The sequence below is a fragment of the Vitis riparia genome, chromosome 12 (genome assembly GCF_004353265.1).
Source record: "Vitis riparia cultivar Riparia Gloire de Montpellier isolate 1030 chromosome 12, EGFV_Vit.rip_1.0, whole genome shotgun sequence".
Taxonomy (NCBI): Eukaryota; Viridiplantae; Streptophyta; class Magnoliopsida; order Vitales; family Vitaceae; genus Vitis; species Vitis riparia.
The window spans coordinates 7,003,398-7,021,504 of NC_048442.1; the positions used below are offsets into that span (position 1 = coordinate 7,003,398).

At 37.7% G+C, this 18,107-nt stretch overlaps 1 protein-coding gene across 8 annotated transcripts in view; it reads left to right on the forward strand.

Annotated features, from left to right (window-relative positions):
• Positions 1-18,107, forward strand: part of LOC117926741 (separase) — a 48,425-nt gene that overhangs the window by 28,822 nt on the left and 1,496 nt on the right. For 5 of the 8 annotated variants that reach the window (XM_034846007.1, XM_034846003.1, XM_034846005.1 and 2 more), the window contains exons 20-25: positions 13,866-14,066; positions 15,861-15,916; positions 16,018-16,247; positions 16,361-16,604; positions 16,936-17,344; positions 17,855-18,094. In XM_034846007.1, coding sequence (XP_034701898.1) covers positions 13,866-14,066; positions 15,861-15,916; positions 16,018-16,247; positions 16,361-16,604; positions 16,936-17,344; positions 17,855-18,094 — 1,380 coding nt within the window. Of the gene's footprint in view, positions 1-13,865; positions 14,067-15,860; positions 15,917-16,017; positions 16,248-16,360; positions 16,605-16,929; positions 17,345-17,854; positions 18,095-18,107 lie in introns of those variants that run through there. The other 3 variants (XM_034846008.1, XM_034846004.1, XM_034846009.1) reach the window with 3 other exon arrangements.

Below are 18,107 nucleotides of genomic sequence, written 5' to 3' on the forward strand. Positions count from 1 at the left end.
CATTGCCCTAAACTTTGCCTTTGCTCTACTCCGAGATACGACGCTTTGTTTCTTGCTCCTTCATGTAACAAGATTGCCCCAAAGAAAAGTACATTAACGTGATGTGGATCTTCTGTTTGTAACTAAACCAACCTAGTCAACATTTGTGAAATCCTCCACATCTCTTTGGCTATCGGTGTACTTTTTCAAATATCTTAGAATTTGGTATACAACTTTAAGATGTTCTTCATATGGTGAATGCATAAACTAACTCACAACACTAATTGCAAATCCAATGTCAAGCCTTGTGTGGGAAAGATAAATTAGCTTCCTTACAAGTCGTTGATCCCTTCCTACTTCAGCTAGCACTCCCTTGGTTTGTTCTCCAAGTTTATGGTTTTGCTTGATTGGAGTATCACTCGGTTTGCATCTGCTCATTCCTATTTCTTCAAGTAGATCTAAAACATACTTTCTTTCTGAAATAAAGATCCTATTTTTAGATCTAGCAACTTTTGTTCCCAAGAAATGCCGTAAAGACCCTAAATCTTTAATCTCAAACTTTGCTACAAGCCCCTTTTAAATCTAGCTATTTCATCTTCATCGCTTCCAGTAAGAATGATGTCATCCACATAGATGATCGAAATAGCTATCTTACCATCTCCAAAATGCTTTATGAACAAGGTATGATCCTTTTGTCCTTGACTGTAGCCTTGATTCTTAACAGACCTTGTTAACCTTTCAAACTATGCTTGAGGAGACTGCTTTAGGCCATATAGAGACTTCTTTAATTTGCATACCTTGGTTCCAAAGTTGTCCTCAAATCCTAGTGGAGCATCCATGAAGACTTCTTCTTCTAATTCACCATTAAGAAATACATTCTTGACATCTAATTGATATAGGGGCCATTCCAAGTTTAGAGTCAGAGAAAGTAACACACGAACTATATTTAGCTTTGCAATTGGAGCAAAGGTCTCCCAATAATCAATACCATAAGTCTGTGTAAAGCCTTTCGCCACCAACCTAGCTATATAATGTTCCGATGACCCATTTGATTTGAACGTCACAGTGAACATCCATTTATACCCTACTAGCATCTTTCCATTAGGCAAGTTTACCTTTTTCCCATGTGCCACTTTTCTCTAGAGCCTTCATATCCTCAAAGACAGCCTCCCTTCATTTAGGAACATTTAGAGCTTCTTGTATAATCTTAGGTACATCCACACTAGATAGTTGTGAGATAAAACTAAAGAAACAAAGTGCCAAATTTTTATAGGAACATGATTGGAAATTGGATGTTTAGTGCATTTTCTAGTGGCTTTTCTAAGAGCAATGGGGATATTGACAGAAAAATCAGTTTTTTGGTTCAGAAGTGTAGTAAGGATCAAGAGAAGTACTTGGACATGAATTTTCTATAACATTTGGATATGGTCTTGGATTGGACTCTTAGCCTTGTAAAACTGTAATATCATCTTTCCCTTGAGTTTGGCTTTTCCTTGAGTAGACAATTTCACATCCTCCTTTTTTCCTAGTTCCTGAATCATTTTTTGTTCTAGTGTTAACTCCACTTATGGGCATTGAAGTAGGTTGCCTTACTTATAAATGTAAAGTATTCGAGTCTATTAAAACGTTTGGCTTCATTAAAACACTAGAATTTATCAATTCTAATTTTTTATTAGAAACCATGCCATTCTCTTCCAATTCATGTAACGACTCTTCATAACCATTGTCCTATGAAGAGGAGTATTATTAAAACTTTGAGCTTCAAAATTAAGATTAATGGGATTAGGTTGACAGAGGAGCGTGAAATTAAAGAAGGCGTAGCGAATGCCTTTCAGCAGCAATTCTCAGAAAGTTCGGGGTGGAAGGCGGACATTGGAAGCCTTCTTTTTAATCAAATTTGCTTGCAAGAAGCGGAGATGTTGGAGCTTCCCTTCACTGAGGGTGAGGTCTAGATGACCCTGATGGAAATGAATGGGGATAAAGCCCCAGGCCCTGACGGGTTCTCTTTATTCTTCTGGCAATGTTGCTGGGACTTCGTTAAGGAGGAAATTCTGGAGATGTTCAAGGAGTTTTATGACCAGAATATTTTCCTCAAGAACCTTAACAATACATTTCTGGTGTTGATTCCTAAGAAAGGAGGGGCTGAGGATCTAGGGGACTTTAGACCCATCAGCCTTTTGGGGGGTCTCTATAAGCTGTTGGCAAAGGTGTTGGCCAACAGGCTTAAGAAAGTGATAGGAAAAGTAGTCTCCCCTGATCAGAACGCGTTTGTCACGGGAAGACAGATTCTTGACGCCTCTCTAATAGCAAATGAAGTGATTGATGCTTGGAATAAGAGGGGGGAAAATGGGGTTATCTGCAAGTTAGATATAGAGAAAGCCTATAATAGTATTAATTGGCAGTTCCTTTTGAAGGTTATGGAAAAAATGGGGTTTGGCTTTAAGTGGTTGAGGTGGATGTGGTGGTGTATTTCCACAGCTAAATTCTCAGTTATGGTGAATGGAACACCAGCTGGTTTCTTCTCAAGCTCAAAGGGGTTGCGGCAAGGGGACCCCTTGTCCCCTTACCTTTTTGTCATGGGGATGGAAGTGTTGAGTGTTCTTATCAGAAGGGCTATGGAGGGGGGCTTTATCTCAGGGTGTAAAATTCAGCGGGGTAGAGGGCGGGCTGTCCACGTTGCCTATCTACTCTTTGCCGATGATACTATTGTATTTTGTGAGGCTAAGAAGGAGTACTTAACGAACTTGAGTTGGATTTTGTTTTGGTTTGAAGCCGCTTCAGGGTTAAGAATTAATTTGGCTAAAAGTGAGATCATTCCAGTAGGGGAGGTGGAAGAGGTAGAGGAGCTGGCTGTGGAGTTAGGGTGTAGGGTGGGGCAGCTGCCGACAGTGTATTTGGGGGTGCCTCTGGGGGTGCCTAATAAGGCTGTCTATGGGTGGGATGGGGTAGAAGAGAAAGTGAGAAGGAGACTTGCCCTTTGGAAGAGTCAATATATCTCAAAGGGCGGAAGAATCACACTAATTAAGAGTACATTGGTTAGCATGCCAGTGTATCAGATGTCTCTATTTCGAATGCCCATTTCTGTGGCAAGGAGATTAGAAAAACTGCAAAGAGACTTCTTGTGTGTGGGGGGGGGGGGGGGGGGTTCACATGGAGAGGAAAGTTCATCTTGTTAAATGGGAAGTGGTGTGTGGGGATAAGGAGAAAGAGGGGCTTGGAATTAGGAAGCTTACCCTTATGAATAAAGCGTTACTTGGTAAATGGACTTGGAGATTCGCTTCTGATAAGGAGGCTCTTTGGAAGCAAGTGTTGGTGGCAAAGTATGGTCAAGAGGATTACGGCTGGAGGACCAAAAAGGCTGTGGGTGCATGTGGGGTGGGGGTGTGGAAGGAGATTTTAAAGGAAGCTGGCTGGTGCTGGGACAATTTGGTGTTCAAAGTGGGGAAAGGCAATAAAATTAGGTTCTGGACTAACATGTGGTGTGGGGATTCAACGCTGTCCCAAAGGTTCCCGCATCTCTACATCTTGGCAGCCCATAGAAACGCGTTAGTTGAAGACATATGGGACCAGAATGTTGGAGAAGGAGGCTAGAACTTGAGATTTATTAGGGATTTTAATGACTGGGAGGTGGAGATGGTAGGTGAGCTGCTCCAAGTGTTGAGGGGATTCAAGATTACTCGGGAGGAAGATTCGGTTTTTTGGAAGGGAGGGGGAAGTGGGCAGTTTAGAGTGAAGGATGCATACAGCTGGTTGGATAGGCTTATGGATGTCGTCTTCCCAAAAAACAAAATTTGGATGGAGAAAGTCCCAACTAAAATCATGTTTTTTGCGTGGGAAGCGACTTGGGGAAAGATTTTGACTCTTGATAAGCTCCAAAAGAGAGGATGACAGCTCCCTAATCGGTGTTTTTTGTGTGCTTGCGAAGCGGAAAGTGTGAATCACATTCTTATTCATTGTACAGTGGCTAGAGTGCTTTGGGACTTAGTGTTGGGTTTAGTTGGGGTCAAGTGGGTGTTCCCTAATACTGTAAAGGAGGTTTTATATAGTTGGGGGGGGGGGGGATGCTTTTGTGGGGAAAAAAAGGAAATAGTTTTGGAATTCCATTCCGTTATATATTTTTTGGATGGTTTGGAAGGAAAGGAATAGACTAGCATTTAGGGGTAGGGGAGGGGGGGGGGGAGTTAGCAATTCAGAGGTTTAAATATTCTTTTGTATGTAATATTTGGGGTTGGGCTAAATTGTATATGGAAGAGGAGCCGCATTCCCTTTTAGGTTTCCTGGAGTGGCTTGCCTCTAGTTAAGGGATGGTTTGTTTTTGGCCTTTTTGCTTGTAAGGCCTTAGTTGCCTTGTATACGTCCTGTATACTTTGGGGCTCTTTAGCCTTCTTTTAATGAATTCTGTGTTTGCTTATCAAAAAAAAAAAAAAAAAAATGACATCCATAGTAACAATTTTATTTTTTAATTTATTTTAATTTTATTTTTGGATCAAAACAACGGTATCCTTTTTAAAAAACGCATTTCAATGCTCATGGGTCTAACTTTCTATGGTGATGATTATGCACATGCTTAAAAGCGGCACAATCGAAAATTTTAAGAGGTAAATCAGAGACTAGACGTAACATTGGAAAAAATTCTTTAGACATTTTATTGGTGTCTAAAATTGAAAGTTCTTGAGGGCATCCTATTGATCAAATATGTGGCAGTAAGAATAGCTCCTCCCCATAAGTATTTAGGTATTTTAGTTGTAAACATTGAAGACCTAGCTACTTCCAAGAGATGTTTATTTTTTCCTTTTTGCCACTCCATTTTGTTGTGGAGTGTCAAAACAAGAGCTTTGATGTATAATCCCCTTTTCCAAGAAATATGTGCCCAAAATTTTGTTGAAATACTCCTTTCCATTGTCACTTCTAAACACTTGTATTTTTTTCTTGAAATTGAGTTTCTACCATAGTGTAAAATTTTTAAAAATTTGTTTATCATTTGATTTTTTTTTGAGCAAAAAAACCCAACAAACACGTGTATGACCATCAATTAGTGTTAAAAACCTTTTTTTTTTCAGAAATTGTTGGAGCTTTATATGGAGCCGAATCATTACTATGAGCAAGAGCAAAGGGTTTAGAAGACTTGTAAGGTTGTATAAGAAATGATGCATGATGATGTTTTGAAATTTGATAGATATCGCATTGAAAATAAGATGGATTTTTATTTTTGAACAAATTTGGAAACAAATACTGAAAGTTAGGGTGGCTAACCAAAAATGCCACAACTTTATTTCATTGCTACTAGATTTAGAAAATGGTTCAAGACTAGTTATCTGAGTTTTATGCGCTTGTTTGCACAAGTTGCTTCCATCTTCAAAGTAGTAGAGTCCATCTCTTTCTTTAACACTGCCAATCGTCCTCCCCGAGTCAATTTCTTGAAATTCATAATGAGTAGAGAAGAATTTAACACAACATTGTGAGTCATGAGTGAGCTTGCTAATGGATAACAAATTACAAGAAAGATTTGGAACATGAAGGACATTATGAAGAACAAGAGATTTTGAAATAACTATTGATCCTTTCCCATTAATTGCTGAAAGAGAGCCGTCAGCTATCTTGATTTTCTAATTTCATGCACACGGACTAGAGGAAAATAATTTAGAACACTTGGTCATATGATTAGTGGCACCAGAATCTTTGATCCATAGACAACTAGAAGTAGTAGATGCATTAAATACAACAACTTGACAATAGTTACCTTTTTGGGCCAAAGAACAGGAGGAAGACACATTCTTTGAGAACTGTGTAGATTTAAAAAGTTTATACAATTGATCTAACCATTCCTTACTAAAAAGAAGATGTCTCCGCAACTCCTCCCAAGCCACTATGCTCATTGGCTCCTACTTGAAACACCTTTGGATCACAGTTCATTTGACTGAATGATCTTGACTTCCAGTTTTGTGGTTTTCCATGTATCTCCAAATACATTTCTCTAGTGTGTCGAGGCTTATGGCAGTGATCACAATAGATCTTGTAACCTCTTCTGTTTTGTTGTGGTTGTCCAGGTTGAGCGGACTGATTGTTTCCTGTTACTAGGGCAGCTGATTATTTTCTCCCATCATAACCTTTCTTTGACCCTCTTTTCTCCTTACTTCAGCAAACACTTAATGAAGAGATGACAGTGGTTTTTTGCCAAGAATTCTGCCTCTTCGTCCTGCCAAGAACACATACACTCTATCATTCTCCATCCTTTTCATATACCTTATGCTATCCTTTGCATAGTACCATTCTTCATGATAGCTCAGGTCTAGTTCCTGCCATAGTGCTTTCATCTAATTATAATACTTTGTTACCTCTCGATCTCCTTGCTTTGAATGCCACAGCTTTGTTTTCAGTTCAAAAATTTGGGATGAGTTTTCTAGATTCGAATGTCTCCCGAACAGCTTCCGAAACTTCTTTTGCAGTAGAGCGAAACAGTAGGTCTTTCCAATTGCCTGGCTCCATGGAATTAATGAGCTATGCAATCACTAACTAGTTCTTGAATCTCCAAGTCTTCAATGTTGGATCATTGTCTGTTGGTTTTGTTGTCTCGCCTGTTGGGTAGCCTAGCCTTCCCTTGCCATCGATCATGAGCTTGATAGACTATGCCTATTCTATGTAACGTTTACTGTTCAATTTGTGAACAGTCAATTGAAGAGATGGATTTTCAAGTCCATTAAAGGTTATAGTAGAAACTTGAGGTGCACCTCTTAGGATGCTGTTATCCTTTCCCCAGTCATGGCTGTTCTTGCCATCACAATTTCCCAAAGAGTCACCTACGCTCTGATACCATGCATGCAGAATAGAAGGGGAAAATAGTTTCTGACTAAAATTAATTCTGAAAAATTGCAGGGAAATAAATAAATAGGCTAAGTCTGCAGCTTAATCATGTAACTAACTACCAAGAATCTAGGAACTAATAAGCGCAATTCTAGGACCTAACTATCAGAACACCTGGATATCCGAAATTGATCAGTAATCAATTTGGATTTACTGGAAACAAATAACAGAAAACATAGCAACAGATTCCTATATTTTGACACTTTCCCTTTGAAGATACATTTGGGTAAGGCAAGACTTGTCTTCGAAGAAGGCAACATCCATAGACAGTATTTTTAAGGAAGATGGAAACATTTTTTTTTTCCCTTTTTGTGTTGAGAGTATGCAAGAAACACACAATTTATGGATTTAGGGTCTCCAATTGTGATTATGAACATGAATGAAAGTTTGACACCCAAATCTTTAGGAAGAATAGATGAAAAAAATTAAAGTTTGACATGGATAAGATAATTTAAGGGTATTAAGAGGAGTATTAAATTTTAACACTTGAGTAGTTATTATGTTGATTATGTATGAGGCTATCAAAACATCATCACCTCAATATTGTTTTGCTACTCCCATTTGAAATGTCAAGGTTCTCACAACTTGTAAATGGTGGTTTTTTCTTTTGGTTATCCCATTGTGTTGGAGGTGTGTCAATACATGGTGATTAATGGATAATTCCATTTTCCTTGAGGTAGGGCTGCAATATCTTTGAGGAGTATTCCTTTCCATTGTTGGTTTTTGGGATGCCCACTTTGGCTTGAAATTGTGTTTGAACCATTTTATGGAAATTTTGGATGACCTTTGCAGTCTTGATTTTTGGTAGTGTTTGGCAAGTTCACAAATTTCATACTGAAAATCAGAAGGATTTTTATTTTTATTTTCTTTTTTGAACAATAAGGGAAATAAAATCTTTAGATAGGTAAAACTAGGATGACCTAACATCCTAACCTAAAGTGCAGCAAGTCTATTTCTTTTTCAAAAGACAGATTAGAAACGTTTCATATTTGGGAACTTGAGAAATGACTGTTAGAGCTTTAGACTTCTCCAAAATAAACTAACCATCCACCTCTTTAGCACCATCGATCCTCTTCCTAGTACACAATTCTTGAAATGAATTGGAAAAAATTTAGCAACACAATGTAGGTCACATGTAAGTTTGCTAATAAAAACTGGATTAAAAGAGAAATTTGGGACTTGTAAAATAGAATTTAAAGTAAGATACTTTGAAATATTTTTTTTTGATAAATAAAGGCAATTATATTAAACAGAAAGAGGAAGCACCAAACCAGTGTCCTCTAAGTATACAAAGAGTATACAAGAGCAGCCCAAAGGCTCGAAATCAAAGGGGAGGAAAGAAACAAAAACATTTTACCTTCCCTTACTTAGAGCCTAGCCAATTTAAAAAGCTAACAAGAGAAGAAGGGCTCAAAACTATAAACACCCTCACCCAAGATCAAAGATTACATACAAAAGAATATTTCAATCTTTGAAGCGAAAAATCCTCATTCCCAAAAGCTAACAAATTTCTTTCCTTCCAGACTGACCAAAAAATACATAAGGGGGCCATTTGCCAAGTCTTTTACGGGTTTTCCCCACAAACGCTCCATGCCACCCAAGGAAAGTATCCTTCACTGAACCTGAGAGAACCCAATCCACACCAAAAAGGGAGAAGATAAGACTCCACAAGGCCCGCATCTTTACACAATGAAGTAAAAGATGATCCACCATCTCCACTTCAGAAAGGCATAGAAAACATCTATTTGCCAAAGAGTACCCCCTCCTCTGGACTTGCTCCAAAGTTAAGATTTTACCCCAAGAAGCCTCCCAAGCAAAGAATGCTACCTTAGGCGGCACATTCGCCCTCCAAATACTACCATAAGGAAACAAAAGAGAACCTCCTGGCTCCAACATAGAATAAAGCGACTTGACTGAGAAAGCTCCACTCTTAGAAGCTGTCCACACCACTTCATCCTCGTCCTCCCTTTGCACCCTAAAGACTTGAATCTCTAGCATAAAATGCTCTACCATCTCAATCTCCTAACCATGAAACGCCCTTAAGAAAAAAAGGGGTCCAACCATCCCCAACACCGTCTGGGCTCCAAACATCCGATACCCAAGCATCTTTCTCCAGGGAGATGGCAAATAAAGAAGGGAATGACTCACAAAGAGGCTCATCTCCATACCACTTGTCCTTCCAGAATCTCACTCTTCGTCCACACCCCACTTGAAAGGCTAATCTACTATTCAGACACAACCACTCCTTTCTAATTGCTTTCCAAAGCCCGACACCATAACTCCCACTTACGGCTCGAGTGCACCATCCCCCCTCCTCTTCACCATATTTGTGGCTGATGACTTGCTTCCAAAAAGCCTCTCCTTCAATGGCAAAGTGCCAATTCCACTTACTTAAAAGAGTTTTATTCATCAAAGCTAAATTTCTCACACCCAAACCACCTTTTTTTTCCCAAGCAAACCAGGTTCCACTTAACAAGGTGTGGCCTCTTCACAAGAGCTCCCCCACCCCACAGAAAATCCCTTTGAATCTTCTCCAATCTCAACCTTACTTTTCTGGGCAAATAAAAGAGAGACATGAAGTAAATAGGCATGCTAGAGAGAGTGCTTCGGATTAGAGTGAGTCTTCCTCCTTTTGAAAGATACTGTCTTTTCCACATTGCAAGCCTTTTTCGAAACCGCTCTTCAACACCATCCCAAACCACCTCTGATTTGAAGGGGGCCCCCAAAGGCAGACCCAAATAACAGGAAGGGAGACCAGCCACTTTACAACCTAACTCCAAAGCCAAATCCTCTATATCATGCACACTTCCCACCTTTAACAGAAGATTTTAATAACTAGAACATGGGACATAGGAAGAGAAAAAGTTGGATGACCCAGTCATGTGACCCCTGAATCAATGATCCAGGGGTGTGATTTTAAATTTTAAGTATAAAGAGGACTAAGGAAACTAATTGTCTATATCAAATTGCAAGAAGAGGTAGGATTGGAAGTTATCCATGTTTGACTCATAAACCTATACAGGTGCTTGAATTGTTCCTTGGTGAAAAAGGTTGTTCTAGTTTAGTCTTAACTTGTAGGCTTCATTCATTATTACTCAGAAATTTGTTTCCTTTGCCCCACCCTTAAGGTTTTTCATGTAACTTTTAACACGTCTTTTATATGACAAGACTTGTGGTACTAATCACACCATAACTTATCTTTGTCATTGCTCTTTTTTGCACTACTCCTTTATCCACTTATTAGGGTGGTTTGATGCTGACTAATGCTGAATTTTCAGTGTTGGGGTTGCCTATCATGAATGACAGTCTACTCAGTTCCCTTCTCACCTCATTATATACTTCTCTGGCAGATGACAGTAATTTTTTTCCTAAGAATTCAAATTGAGACTTGATCAAGTTCTGGATTCAGACCTACCAAAAAATCAAATACCCTCTCCTTTTCAAGTATTCATTTGAACTTCACACTATCTTCTATACATTTCCAGTCAGAGTCCTAATAGATATTTGACCCTTGGCAGGGTCAATCAAGAGCATTGTAATAGGCTGTCACAGTTCTTCATTGTTGTTTAGTTTCACACACTTTGTTCCTCAGTTCATATAAAATGAGAGCTATTATGCTGATCAAAGTAGGTAAGTGCCACTGCTTCCCATTTCTCTTTAGCAGTAGAAAATAATATACCACCTGGACTGACATTGGGCTCCAATGAACGGTTGAGCTAGGACATGGCAATTGAGTTCTTTACATCCCAAGCCTTTGAGCCAAGACCTTAGTATGATAGGGTTAGATTTTTACCCTATTGTAATTTGTCTTAAATCAGATATGGTTGTTATGTGCTTGTAAGGTGAACTTTTTTGAATTTTAAAGTTAGGTTTGGGTCAGATTCGGTTTTAGGGTTGTGCATATGTGGAGAAATATGGAAATCAATTTGGATTATCGTGAAGTCCTTCAAATTCTACCTATTTTATACATGATGGTTCAAGCATCACAAGTGGAAGTAGCTTCAGATTCTGATTTTATGGTCTTTCTCTGCTCCAACGTTTTCTTCCTTTACTTATTATTATTATTGTTTGTAGATTTTTAGAATGGAATAATAATCATTCATTCTCAGAAAATGTACAGAGCTATGTAGGATATAAGAGTTGACTAGCCTAAATATAGAAATTACCTATTTACAGGTATAGAATAAAGGAAAAAAAAAATTCTGTACAGCTTGACCAAACCAAAAGAAGGAAAGAAAGAAACTACAAAGAAATAAAATCAAGTCCACTAGCAATCCCCCTCACATTGATGAAAGACGTTTTGCATTCTCAGCTTGTCATTGATTTGTTGAAACACTACATTTGGTAGGCCTTCTGTAAGGATATCAAGTTGTTGTGTTGTAGGCATGTAGGTAGTACGAACTAATTCACTGTCCAACTTCTCCTTTATAAATTGTCTACCAACTTCCACATGTTTTGTTCAATCATGGTGGATAAGATTGTATGCACGGTTTATGGCGACTTTATTATTGGAGTACAATTGCATAGGCTTCCTAACTTCAATTCTAATAATTGTTAAATTGATTTTAATCCACAATAGTTCACAAATTCCATGAGACATAGCTTTGAACTTTGCTTCTTCACTTGAGCGAGCTACTACAACTTGCTTCTTACTTCTCCACGTAACTAGATTTTGTAATGATCCACTCCCAACCGTGTAGATGTTGTTCGCTTTGAGGCAAATGAGTTCTCATGGCTTTAAAACATGTTTACATGGTTAAGAGGAGCCATACATATATAGTGTCAAAAACTTTCACCTATCCAATGTGAGATATCATAATTTCCTCTTATGCATACACAATGTCATTGTTCTATCCCACAGGATTATAAGGCCAAACCAATAGACACCCTTTCCAGGGCCAAACAAATTCCCACTAGGGTCAAAAATTGGCTTTGATACCATTTGTGATGACAAGGTTCCAAGGGGTCCTCACGACTTTAAAACGCCTCTACATAGTTAAGAAGAGTCCATACATATAAAGCGTTAGAATTTTTTTTTCCTATTCGATGTGGGATATTCATTTGTAATAACCCGCTCTCAATTGTGTAGATATTGTCAGTTTTGGGCCCTAAGGAGTCTATGTTTGTTTGGCCTTACTATCTTGGGGGACAGGGAGGGGGGAGTGATATCCCACATCAGATAGAGAAATTTTTTTCTAGCAATTCACATGTATGGACTTCTCTTAACGTTGCAGATGTGCATGAAAGCCATAAAAGCCCCTTGGGCCCAGATTTGACAATATCTACAGGATTGGGAACATATCATTACAAATGGTACTAGAGCTGATCCCCAACCCTGGTGTGAGAGTTTGTTTGATCATGTAAGAGGCATTTGTTTATTTAACCTCACATTTCTATGAGACACAACGAGGACATTGTGTTTGCATGGGGGTGGGTGTGATTGTGATATCCTTTATCAAATAGAGGAAAAAGTTTCTAATGCTATATATATATGAATTCCTCTTAACCAAATAGACCCTTTTTAAAGCCATGAGGACCCTTTGGTGCAAAGTAGACAATATTTACATGGTTACGAGTGGGTCTTAGGAAGGTACAATATTCTATCGTCAATCTTCTATCTGCAATGGCACCTACCCAATCTGAGTCGGTATAAGCTTCTAGTTTCAGCTTACTTCCTTTCTTGAACAAAATTCCTTTTCTGGATGCTTTCTTCAAATACCTTAGAATCCTATACACGACATCAAGATGTTGTTTAAGTGGAGCATGCATGAGTTTGCTTACCACACTAACAACATAGGCAATGTCAAGGTGTGCGTGGGATAATTGGATAAGTTTACCAAACCAATCTTTGGTGACTGCCTCAATTAACTGGTTGCTTGTCTTCAAGATTTCCCAAATTGTGATTAGGTTCTATAGGAGCTACCATGGGTTTACAACCCAACATCCCTATTTCTTTCAAAAGTCTTGAATATACTTCTGTTGTGAAATGAACACTCCCTGTTCCAACTTAGCCACTTTGATTCCAAGAAATATCTCAGCTTTCTCGAGTCTTCAATTTCAAACTCTCTAGCCATATATGATTTCAGCTCCATTATGTCTTCTAGGTTATTTTATTGATGACAATTAATCCACATACACATTTACTGTCTTTACCTCCCCTTCGGAAGAGTGTTTGATGAACAATGTCATCACCTTGATTTTCACTATATCCTATCTTAATCATTGATTGTGTGAACCTTCAAAATCCAACTCGAGGCAATTGCTTGAACCCATATAGAGACTTCTTCAATCTACACACCTTGAATGTAGGAAAGCCCATTTCCATACCTAAGAGGAATATCCATGTGCACTTCTTCTTCAAGGTCTCCATGTAAGAATGCATTTCATACATCAAATTGGTGTAATGGCCTGTCAAAATTTTGTGTAAGTGAGAGAAGAATGCGGATCAAATTCATTTTGCCCACTGGAGCAAAGGTCTCTTGGTAGTCTATGCCATATGTCTGACTGACCCTTTTTCTACAAGACGTGCCTTGTATAAAGAACCATCAGGTCTGTACTTGATAGTGAAAATCCACATGCAACTTACTGTTTTCTTTCCTTCTGATAGCTTCATGATTCCTAGGTCTTATTCTTCTCAAGTGTCTTCATTTCCTCATTCATGACTTCTCTCTAAGTCTCCATCTTATTGCTTCTTGGACAGTTTCTGGAACTATTTGTGAAGATAACAGGGTGACAAATGCTCGAAGCTGTGGTGAGAGATTCTAAGTATGGAATAATGAATCATTCATTCTCAGAAAATGTACAGAGCTATATAGGATACAAGAGTTGACACCTAAGTATAGAAACTGTATATTTACATGTATAGAATAAATAAATAAAAATAGTTTCTACAGCTATGACGAAACCAATAAAAAGAATGAAATAACTACAAAGAAATAAAATCCACCAATATTATTATTACTGTTATTGTTTTTGTTTTTTCTTTATTTTGATTTTGAAGCAAACTTGACATTTTGGCACAACAGGTTTCTAGATTGCTTGCTGCTATTTATGTGCTTTCTGCCTCAAGTGAGCCTTTTTCTCTACCTTCATCTTCTTGCAAAGCACTTTCAGAGTGTCACTGGGCTTCATATTTTCATCATGCTTCCCTTGGTACTCATCTTAACCACCAGTTCTTTTCAAATATGGCTGGGAAACTTAAAGCCCAAAATCTTCTGAATGTTGAGGTAAGCATGCACACTAATCTTTTGGCTTACTCCTTAGTTGTACTTGTAAGAGTAGATCTCACAAGTAATTCATCAATGTGTTAATACAAATTCAGGGAATCTTTGCCTTGTTCTTTTGGGTTAGATTACAAAAATTAGCCATATGCTTTCACTTGTGTCTCAATTGAACCCTAATATATATATATATATATATAGATAGATAGATAGATAGATAGATACAATGTCAATCCTAAACGATGCTTAAATGTCAAATAGGCCCTTCTATTAAATTTTTCTATCAAAATGGATGGACAAACCCTTACCCTTGTAGCAAGCATGTGAACAAATTGGTTATATCTAAACATCATATAAAAACTCAGGTCAATTTGTAATTGCTTATCACATGGATTTCTCCATCAATTTTTTGAAAAAAAAAAAAAAAAATCTTTGGTCAAGGTGAACCCTAGGAAGTGTGGTCCCAGTAAGTGGCACATGATCCTGGGTTCGAATCCTGTCATTGACGATACCCTGAATTTACCCGGTGTTGGTTGTTGCGGGGCGGTCAACACCCCGAGGTTTGGGTCCCCATGGGGAGTCCTAAGGGCTTGGCCATGGAAGGTTCCTCGGTTATAATAAAATAATAATAATAATAATGACTCACTTGACATTTGGGATAGTTTAGGATTGATATTGCTGCAAAAAAGTGTAGGGGCTAAATGAAAATACATGGGTGAATTTTGTATTTTCCTTGTTTTCTTTCTTTTTTTTTTTTTAACAATAATAATAATAATGACTCACTTGACATTTGGGTTACTTTAGGATTGATATTGCTGCAAAAAAGTGTAGGGGCTCAATTGAGACATAAATGAAAGTACATGGGTGAATTTTGTATTTTCCTTGTTTTCGTTCTTTTATTTTTTTATTTTTTAATACTTGGTCTTGTCCATCATTTTTAAACTTTTCCTTCATTATCTGTTTATTGTAGTTATGTTTTGGGTGGGCTCTAGCTTCCAAATGTTTGTGTTGCCTAATCAGATGTGTACTTTAGATGCTTCTCATGCATTAAGGTCCTGTATAAGGTGTGCAATTCATGCCCCAGACAGGCTTTTGCACCTAGAAATGAGATTAAATATCACCCCCCTTCTGGTTCTTTATATTTGTTCAAAATACAATTCAGATATTCATTGCTTATTTGCAGATGTTACAGGACTGCATAATTTTCTATTAGTAAGATGATTTAACCCTCAGCCTTTAAATGTATGCATCATATTTTGACATTCTCATATTCTTGTTTTGTGGGAACAGACACAAACATGTATTGACATCACATGGACACATTTCTTGGCAAGAATACTACAAAACTAAATATCTCTTTATCTATAATTATATTATTTGAGAAAAATATAATTTTTGGTGAAATTATTGTAATTTGTTTCCATTGTAGAACTTGGAAGATGAAATTCAAAAATATGAAAGAATAATAGCATACACCATTTCCCTTCTCTTATATTTTTATCGTCAGTATATTATGTTTTAAATATAAAAACAGAAGAGTTGTTCCCTGATAAATTAACAACAAAAACTACAACAAGAACAACTGCTACCTGTTGATATGTTGAGAGTCTATAGGCTCTGCTCTTAAACACAGTTACCATACTAAATGACATTGCTACTACTTGACATGCTCAGTTTTGTAGGCTGTTCTCTATGCAATTACAATGTTTATAATCCCTTTTTTTATTTATGGTGCTGTCATCACTATGTGAGAAGCACATGTTATTTCTTAATAATTTTTATGTGAAACTTTATGTTCAGGGTTCACATTCAACTGGCCCAAATTGCATCAGAGCAGAAACATATAACTTACTCAGGTGTCAGCTGCCTCTTCTTGAAAAAATGAAATGTACTGTGGTTTGAAACATGAACATAAAGCTAACCTAGTCTAGCTTCTCTATTTTCCTTCCTGCTGCAGGCTTGCCCCTGAATCACTTCAGGGCCTTGAGGAGTTTGTTATGAAATTTTTTGAGGACCTTCCTTGCACTACAGTGATCTGTATTAGTTTGCTTGGAGGTGCTTTGGCTAGTCTATTAAGAGAATTGCTGAATTATCCTTCCTCTGTCAATGCATGGGTACTATTGTCACGCTTGAATATGAAGAGTCAACCTGTTGTTATACTTCTGCCTGTGGATTCAGTTTTAGAAGGTACTTTACTTTTAAGTGAATATGGGAAATTGAACACATGCAACTGTTAGGATCCACATTACCTCCTTATGTATAACCTATGGATACTAAATAATTTGCAAAATTTTGTCCAGAAGTTTCAGATGATGATGCAAACTCTGAGTCTGGAATACACTATGAGCACAAAGATTTGGACAAACAATGGCACTGTCCTTGGGGTTCCACTGTGGTTGATGATGTAGCTCCTGCGTTTAAAACGATACTGGAGGAGAATTATTTATCATCTTCAACATTTCCTCTAGACGATACAAAGGAGAACAGATTGCAATGGTGGACACAGAGAAAGAAGCTTGATCACCGTCTTGGCAAATTGCTGAGGTAGGTTTTCACTCCCTTTTTACCCTATGTTTGTATATCCATGTATGGAGTTACAAAGGTTCTTTAGTTTGCATTTGGGAATAGGGGCCAAGTACCCAATTCCCGTCCATCAAAATTCATTTATAGAATTTGCGTCACTGATCTCTCATCTCTAATTGTTTTGGATTTTGACATGGGAGTTAAAGATCAAGAATTTCAACTGTCGCTATGTTAATGGTTGCTGAAAGTCCATAAACATTATAGCATTATGCACCACTTTCCATATTTATTTTATCTTCTGGAAATTCATTTTTTAATAGATTATCAACATGCCATGCCTTTTATATGCTAGGGACTTGGAAGATTTATGGTTGGGTCCCTGGAGATACTTGCTTTTGGGGGAATGTTTGGACTGTGAACGCCTGGATTTGATACATAAGAAGCTGGTGCATAATCTGAAATCTAAATGTAAAATGGATGTAAATGAGAGCCTTCTTAAAATTATTCCTGGGAGTGCCAGATATTCCCATGGAAGAGAACAATGTTTTTTGCAGCTATATTTAAACAAAGGCTGCTATATTGGTAAAGTGGGATTTTATGATGAAAAAACAAGGTGTAAGGTATTCTCTAACCCTTGTGATAGAGTTGAAAAGAAATCTGCATTGGCCAACCAGCTCATATCTGGAGCAGCAGAAGAGCTTGAAGAGGAAGAAAGTGTAAATAGGGAACCTATAATTCTGGTGCTAGATTGTGAGGTGCAGGTGTGTCTTTTTCTTTCCATCCCTCATTGTACTTTTCAAGATTGTCAATTTATGAGTTCAATGTTTCTTCTATAACTAATAGATTGAATTTAATTTAGTGATATCAAGGTGTAGTGGAATGTGAATTATGAGGTATTATCTTAAAAGAATATCAGTGCTTTTGAAATTTTGCTATTGCAAATATAAGAACTGATAGTCACCTATGGGCTTTAGTCATAACCTCTCTTTGATGTGGATGAAACCAGTTAATGTTTCATCACTAGAACAATCTCCAGAGACCTCCCTAAACTTGTTAAGATCCATTCCTAATAAGAATTTGATTCTGAAAAAAAAAAAAGTTCCAATGAAATGATAAATATACCATCCAAGGTACTTGAAACTTATTGATCTATTTGCTACATGAAAATGTTTTTACCACCCTAATGGGGGGTTCTTCTCCAGGCATCCTTAGGAAGGAGATGATTGGGCCATTTTAATATTTTCATTCACACAAGCTAATTGATTGTGTAGATGCTTCCATGGGAGAACATACCAGTGCTACGAACACAGGAGGTTTATCGCATGCCTTCAATTGGCAGCATCTCTGCCATACTTGACAGAAGCCACCACCATCAAGAGCAGGCTGGACTGAATGCTGCTGCCTTTCCGTTGATTGATCCCTTGGATGCATTTTATTTGTTGAATCCTAGTGGTGATCTCAGCAGCTCACAAGCTGCATTTGAAAAATGGTTTAGAGATCAAAACATAGAGGTAAATGCCTTGC